This window comes from Bison bison, unplaced genomic scaffold, assembly GCF_000754665.1.
Source record: "Bison bison bison isolate TAMUID 2011002044 unplaced genomic scaffold, Bison_UMD1.0 scf7180017864304, whole genome shotgun sequence".
NCBI lineage: Eukaryota > Metazoa > Chordata > Mammalia > Artiodactyla > Bovidae > Bison > Bison bison.
In genome coordinates, this window is record NW_011494876.1 from 11,056,119 (window position 1) to 11,064,262 (window position 8,144).

Below are 8,144 nucleotides of genomic sequence, written 5' to 3' on the forward strand. Positions count from 1 at the left end.
CAAAAAAAAAAAAAAAAAAAAAAGAAATGTCACTATTCCTACCCTTGGCAGAGAACATCAGGTGGCTAAGGCACAACTGTCCACCCCCACCCCACCCCACCCAGTATCCACAGAAACATCCATTCCAAGAAGATGCTTCTCAACAAAGCCCTCTTGTGGTAGCTGAATGATGATGTCACAGACAGGATCTCACTCAACACTGCCATCAATCCCAATGGGAAGGTGCTCTTATTAACAACATCACTGTCTTGCCATTAAGAAAGCCAAGGTCAGGGAAGTTCAGTGGCTTTCTAAACACCACACAAGTAACAAATGATGGAGCTGGAGTCCAATCTCTGTTGCTCATCCCAAGGACTAGGCTTCTAAGCACCAGGTGGTACTGCCAGGCCATGATCACCTGGGAACAGAGGTAGTATGGTTTAGACTATATATGGAACCCCAGAGGCCCCATGGGAGGAAGAACTTAAGAACGAGTAATTAATGACTGCATTTGTGTGTCTACTTTTTGAATTAGTCAACTTGGGTTGCTGTAACAAAGTACCAGATTGGATGGCTTAAACAACAAAAGCTGTTTTGCACAGTTCTGGAGACTAGAAGTCCGTGATCACGGTGCTGGAAAAGTTAGTTTTTGGAGCGAGCACTCTTCCTGGTTTGTAGACTGCTGCCTTTTTGTTGACACATGGCCTGTCCTCTGTGCGTGCATGCAGAGAGATAGAGAGAGAGGGGAGTACGGGAGCGGGGAGCGAGTGTGAGGGAAGGAGAGAGAGGAAGCTCTAGTGTCTCCTCTTATAAGAGCACTGATCCTACTAGGTAAAGGGCCTACCCTTATGACCTCATTTAACCTCAGTTACTTTCTTAGAGGTCTCATCCCCAAATATGTCCACTTGGGGCGGGGGGGAGTTAGGGCTTCAACATATGAATTTGTAGGGGACAGAAATATTAGGTCCATCACATTCCAAAGGGGTCTTAGAGGTTATTTAGAGAAGATCATTTTGCATACTGGGTGTCTCCAGTGGTGGGACATTAACTTTGCTAATAACCTTACAGACGATCAAGGCATTTTGTGGCAGAGATTAGCCATTGATTAGCTATAGGGAGTTAATAATCTAATGACATCTAATTACGTTCAATGGATAGGGCCCAAGCCCTGGGACCAGGGTCAGTGTTCTGCTTCTGTCTCTGCTCATGCTGGACGCAAGGCCAGAGATAATAACCACTGTGTATTCCAAAGTCTTCTGGCAGAGTCCTAATGTCATATAATTTTCTTCTTTGTAGTAAATATAACTCCTGATGAGTTTACCTGAATGGGATTTAATTTGTACATCTTTGTAAGAACTTCTGTGAAAAGAATCAGACCAGAAAAGTTCAAAGTTCATTTTGTCGTTTTCTGTTCTTTGCTTGAGAGACACTCCCTGTGTGTACAAAAGTGTGTCACTATATTTATGGGACCCTTTTGAATTGAGCTAGGTTTTCGTAGGTTTAGAAGACTACTGGAAATTTTTTCCTTTTCTAATCTCTCATGTAGGTATCTTTCTGCCAAATGGATCGTTGTGGGTCTATGGAATTAGAGGTGTGGTTATTGCCTTACTGAGTTTTATTATCTCTTCCCAGAGCTTCCCATCCAAGTACAACATCCATGCTTTTCATGGAGGCAGCAACCTCACCTGGAGGTGCCTGAGTTCTTACTGATGGGCCAGCACTGGTCCTGAGGAGTCAGTCCAGTGGGTCCGCATCACAGGGATTTAGGAATTTAGGATGAAATTAAAATTTTGCAAGTGTTATATTTCAGAACTGAAAGAATGTAAAAGCCCTGTAGGAAAGAGATTCGCCAGTTCCCTCCCTGACCAGGAATGTCTGGCAAAGTTGATTCTGATGGGGCCGCCTGTAAATGTTTCTTCACAGCAGAGTTGAAGATGATTATCCTGATACCCAGTCATGAGTTCTGAGAGGATAACCCTTTTCTTCTGGGTGAGCCCATGTTTTCCATACCTCGGAGGTCTTGGTGTCATGAAGGGAGAGGCCATCTGATGGTCAAATTTCCTAGGGAGTGGGCTGTCGTAGGTCCAGATGCTGCGTGGTCCGTTCCCACTTGGCTTTATAAGGAAGGAGCAAAGCTGGAGGGAAGCCTAGGAAGGAGCCCTTGATTGGGGTCCTGTCCCTGACCTTCTGCCCCACCCTCACCTATTGCACAAAATGGAATAAAGAGATGTGAGAGGTGATTTGAAGTGATCAAATCCAAGTCAAACCAAACTAAACAAATTAGGGTTTTATAACTGAAAGTTATGAAAGTAACTGATAAGTTCACAATCGATGGTACTATTAGAGGAACCTAAATCAATTAACACACGTATATGAGTTGTTATGGGCTTCCTTTGTGGCTCAGTGGTAAAGAATTCACATGCCGTTGCAGGAGATGCAAGAGGCAAAAAACGCAGATTTGATCCCTGGGTTGGGAAGATCCCCTGGAGAAGGAAATGGCAACCCACTTCAGTAATCTTGCCTAGGAAAATCCCATAGACAAAGGAGCCTGGCGGGCTACAGTCCATGGGTCTTCAACGAGTCAGACACGACTGAGCAACTAACAACAACAGCAATCCAGAGTTGCGACGAATCTGTCTCTCTCCAACTCTTGGCTCCGCCCTCCTTTTTGTTGTCTTCAGGCCCTGGTGGGCTTTTCCCACATGGAAGCAAGATGGGTATCAACCACTCTGGCCCTCATCCTACCAACTCAGCAACCCCAACAGAAAGATAAACCACCTTTCCCAATAATCCCAGCAAACACCTCAAGGCTCACTCTTGTTAACTTAACTTGGGTCTTCTTTCCACTCACAGAAGTGAGGGCTGGAGTCGCCCTTATTTAATCCACATGGTCTGAGAGAGGAGAGGAAGTGCAATTTCACAAGTGGAGATTTGGGTGTTGTATCCAGAAAAAGAGGGAATGAAAAAAACCTTCTCATACATATGGACAAATGCTTTAAGATACCAGGGTGAAAGTGGAATTTTAAGCAATCTCAAGTCTGGAAGATTAAAACTGGTAAAATATTGTATCTGTGGTAAATGTTTGCATTATAGGACAATTCATTACCCTTAAATAGGATTGCCCCAGGACAATAATAAAGTGCCTACTTATGGATCTGTAGACTTCAAGATTATAGTTGAGGAGGGCACACACCCACAAACAAAAATATAGCTAAAGCATTAAAAGATGTTGAATTAATACAAATTTGTGAGGGGAAAAAAAACATGCTTTAGTCAACGAATGAGAATGCAGAGTTTTACTTACTAGGGTCAAGTTTACATGCATTAAAAAATCCTCCCTTGAGACTTCATCAACTTTTATAATTGGAGTACAAAAGTTAAGTGTTTTAGTTGGGAGAAAAGGAAAAGAGCAGAGTTTTCCAACTGCATGTCTGATCAGCTGGTCAGGGACACAGGAGAGAGGGCTGATCAAAGCACACATCAGCAATGTTCTCTCTCAGGCCTGGGGAGCTACTACTGGCAGGCGGGGTGGGTCCTTTCATGGGTGATCCATATGTAGTAGCATCTGAAACGGGGCTTTGCCCCTTAGCCACTCTTGCCTCTTGAGGGTGTCATGAGAACACATCTGAGATCAGGACCTGGACACCACATGGGGGAGGAGATGGCTTCATTTCACTATCTTTGAAACTGTCACCAGAAATCCAGACATAGGATATTGAAGATCTCTTTTTTAAAAAGCTGTAAGAATCGATTCCTGGGATGTTGGCTAGCTCTTCCTCCATGGGGCTTGAGGTCACTAGCCCATGTAATATAAGAGCGTGATTGATTGCCATGGCATCATATATAATAATAATAAAAGATGTGTTACTGATACCCTGATACCGTCAGAGCTATTTTTATCTTGTTCTTCCCTTATTTTTCATCTGTATCAGTGTGGTTTATGTAAACCTGACACATTTGTGTATGTGAAACAGATGCAGGGCAAAGAACAGTCGTGTCTGTTTGAACCATATTTTTTTAATCATAGACATGATTTATGAAAATGTTCTAGGCATATGAGTTTTTTCTTTCTCTCTCAAACAAAATGCACAGTAATTATAAATCTAACATTCAATTTTTCTGGGACTTGAAGAGCTAGAAGTAAAGTTTTAAAGTTGCTTTGCCTAATCTGTCTTCATTAGGTGTTGTAAGAGAAACTGCATGAGTTTCTGCAGATGCAAATTAGAATTTGAGAAAAGATTTTTGCTCTTCAAATGCATGATATGAAATGGCTTCTCAACCACATGGAGCCACATCCCCTAAACACTCTCCACCACTGAGGGACGGGGTGCGGTTTCCCCTGCCGTCTCTCCGTGAATGGCAGAAAGGACCTTTCCCAACCTCCACCTCCGATGGAGCAACTCACAGTGTTTCCACGAGAGAGATTATTAACCCAAGTTTTACCACGGCAAACGGCCCATCGCCTCTCAGATTTCTCGGACCTACAACCTAGAAGTCTTCTCCTTCACCCTCATGTCCAATCCATGACCAATCCACGACCGTGGGTTGCATAGAGTTTATCTCCTTAATGCTTTTTTAGAATCTATCTGCTCCTCTACACCACACATCCTAGAGACCAAAGCATCACCACCTTCCTCCTGGACATAAAATCGCCCTTAAATAACCTCCATTTTGAAATCCATTCTTGCCCTCTTCAGCTCGAACCTTTTCTTCCACAGCCAGACCTACAGCTGGAGTAAAGGGCTACCTGCCAGGAGCTGTGGTCTTCAGCAGAATGACTGACTGACTGATGAATAATGAATAAATACCCCAATCTCTCTCTCTCTCCTTTCCCGTTTCCACATCCTCTGGCACCTTCCACTGACTGATCCCAACTCAGATGTAGACCGCAGCAAGGCCCAGCGGATGAACTTGGCAGAGGTCAGGCTTCCTGGGGTACAGAGCAGAAAGAGCGGGATGGGAAGGGCAGAGAGTGAATTCAGAGGCACAGAGAAATCAACCCCCACACAGCTCCGTGGCTTAACATCCTTCCAATGGCACCCCACTGTGCTCAGATGCCTGCTACCCCATTCAAATAGTCAGAAGTCAAAGTGTTAGAATTAAAGAAAAAAAGAATTGTACTTTTCTTACTTTTTTCTAGCTATAGTAAGAAGCTGATGCCAAGACCTGTTTTATGAGAAGATTTTCTGAGATTAGCACATTGTTCAAATGGACGCTGTTAAATTAATGTTATTTAAAGAGCTTGTAGGTGGTCTCTGCAGTCTTGTTTATGTAGCTACTTTCTCGTAACTTCCCACATTTCTTCCATTATGGCCTGTGCGAAATGCAAATGACACACCAGTCCCATCGGAATGATCCTGATTCTGAGTTCCTTTCCATGAACAGAGCTGCCTTGTCCCTGGGATTCATGCAAAGATGAATCAAGTCTGTTCACACAAAACCAACATGGGCAATAGCTTTTCTAGCATACTTGTTAGCCCTTACAAAAAGGTAGATGTTTGCAATAGTAGCTCTAAACTAATAAGAGCCAAAGGAGACATCACTTAAATGCACATTTTAAAGAAAACAGTGATCTGTTTCTGTCATTTATTTGATGCCATGGCTTTGCTCTTTGTCTTCCTTTTACCCACCTTTCCTGCCCTTTCTTTTGCCTTGAATCCTCCATGCTTTTTTGCATTCTTTAACATATTCTCCCTTTTTCTAGAATTTTTCATCTTTTACTAAGAATAGCATCTTATTCCTTTTAAAATTAATTTTTAATATAGAGAAATGTAATGAAAAATTACCCATGGTTCCAGCCCTTGCCATTAACTACTATTAACAGACAGCATACTGCCTCCAGTCTTTTTTCTACAAAGAGAACCCCTACAGTCTCATTTAGCAAAGAGCCCAGTAGTACCTAATGTGTGTTGTTTGGGGGCCACTGCAGGCAATGGGCAGAAAGAGTTGCATCTTACTGTCTTGTAATACTTAGAGGCACGTACCTCTAGGAATATGCCTTGCAATGCAAAGGACACGTCTTTGATCCCTGGTCAGGGAACTAAGACTCCACATGCCACGGAGCAACTAAGCCTGTGTGCTGTAGCTGCTAAGCTTGCGGGCCACACCTAGAGAGTCCGTGCACCGCCACGAAAGAAGAGGCGCAAGGAAGAACCCATGTGCTGCAACTAGGACTGGACGCAGTCATATAAATATATTGTTTTTTAAAAAAGAATACTTAGAAAATCGTACTAGGTCATCTCTGTGGGACATGCAAACTAGGTAACAGAGATGTTTTGCAACCTATTAACCTTTCCATTTTTCTTCAAAAAATTGAAAAGCTGCATTGAAGACTGAAGAAGCTGAAAGGTGGAAATAGGGAGAAATATCCTTTGAAGAGAGTTGTGAGCATGCTGTACTTCTTACCTTAGCCCCAGTCCCCATCCACTGTGTGTGCGGGTTGCTTCCTCTTAACCCCAAGGCACAGAGTGAGGTTTCAAGCTCATCCTTCAAGGAAGCAGACAGACTTCCTGGAAACTCTGGGGCTATGGAGACTGTGCTGGGCCATTGCCTGAAAGGCATGGGAGAGGGTGACTTCTCTGGGCACAGCCCACACTTCCAGAATGTTTCCTCCGGACCACAAGCCAGCCACATAGGAAAGTCCCAGTCTGGAGGGTGTCATGAGGGACAATGGATGGGGTGAACCTCACCAGGGGAAAGTGGGGAGCAGCCCGTGGGGAGCTTTTGATCCATATAAAGGGCTTGGAGAGGAGAGATCTCCAGTGATGAAGTGTCAGATGAGCCAGACTCCCCTGCAACCCAACATCAGGCATGGCCAGAGAAAACCAACATCAAGTTACAGTAGGGTTGATCCAGAAGGATCTTTCCTACCTTTTAACTCTCCCAGGCCTCGAGGAGTCAGAAACACAGCGACCAGGGCCAAAAAGATGAGAAAGATGGGGAAATGAAGAAAAATCTGCGTGCCTCTTTCTCCATTAGAGGTCTCAACTTGAGGCCACCTGAGCTGGGAAGAGGCAAAGCTTTACCTTGAAGTGGAATTTTGACTACTACATGAAACTGTACATTATTTCTCAAAATGACACAATTTCTGAGACCATCTCTGGACTTTTTTCCAAGAGTGGGAAAGAGTTGCCCCCAAAAATGGGTTTGAATGGGCAAATGGGAGGAAAAAAGTGTTGTATTTGCCATCTAATTAAGTAGCAAGTCTTTATGACTTAGAGGCCAAGTCTAAGTAGGAGACTCAGGTTCTATCCCTGGGTCAGGAGGATCCCCTGGAGAAGGAAATGGCAACCCACTCCAGTATTTTTGCCTGGGAAATCCCATGGACAGAGGAGCCTGGCGGGCTATAGTCCAGGGGGTTGCAAAAGAGTCAGACGTGACTTAGCGATGAAACAACACAGCATATCTACCTGCCTTTAAAAATTACAGAAATGATATGCAAACTTGCCACCTTCAAACAAATGTAAACATTGTTCTTAAACCCAGTGCCCCATTTGATTTCCGCCTGTCTTCACCACCCGTAACCTTTATATTCATATAAAGCATTTACCTATGTAAAGCTTTCTTCTTTCTTTTCTTTTATCTCCTATCGTTTGATCCTTGTGGCGACTCCTTGCAGGAACAGAGTGGAGCGCCAACTCCGCTTTATCGGGGGTAAGGCTGGGGCTCACGGATTCACAGATGTGTGCACACCTGCTTGGCGGCAGCCAGAGCTCTGGCCTCAGGCTGCGCCGCAGTCCTAAGCAGGGACTGGTTAAGTAGCCCTTCCCCTGAGGACATCAAGCTTTGTCTTCTCTTTCCTCCCCTTCTCCCTGTAACTCACCCTTTGGAAGGGAATCTTGGTTTGCGTCCTTGGTGTGTTGCCCCGCTCTGCTGCCCCTGCATGCCTTTCCTGCTAATGGAAGGCCTGGCACCCCTACACCTTAGTCATGCCCAATTCATCTTACTGGACTGGTCAGCTAAGCCAGTGTTTACTCAGGCCTGATGCCACTGGGCAGAGTCTTTTACAACACCAACAGTGACGGCCAATGAGGAGGCTTGCTTAGTTCAAGTTCATTGCCTTTTGGCATTGGTACCCGATGCCTTTGGGACAGATCCATGGCATTCCTTCATGAGGTACAATGACCATCTCTTGGGCAGTTTGGGAGCCCCCTGGTGTCATTTCG

At 44.5% G+C, this 8,144-nt stretch overlaps 1 protein-coding gene across 1 annotated transcript in view; it reads right to left on the minus strand.

The window, feature by feature from the left end:
* LOC104997263 overlaps nucleotides 1-7,877 on the minus strand; it is a 135,600-nt gene extending 127,723 nt beyond the window's left edge. The window contains exon 1 of the mRNA XM_010851932.1: nucleotides 7,802-7,877. Coding sequence (XP_010850234.1) covers nucleotides 7,802-7,863 — 62 coding nt within the window. The 5' untranslated portion in view covers nucleotides 7,864-7,877. The remainder of the gene's footprint in view (nucleotides 1-7,801) is intronic.
* Nucleotides 7,878-8,144: the final 267 nt, after the last annotated feature.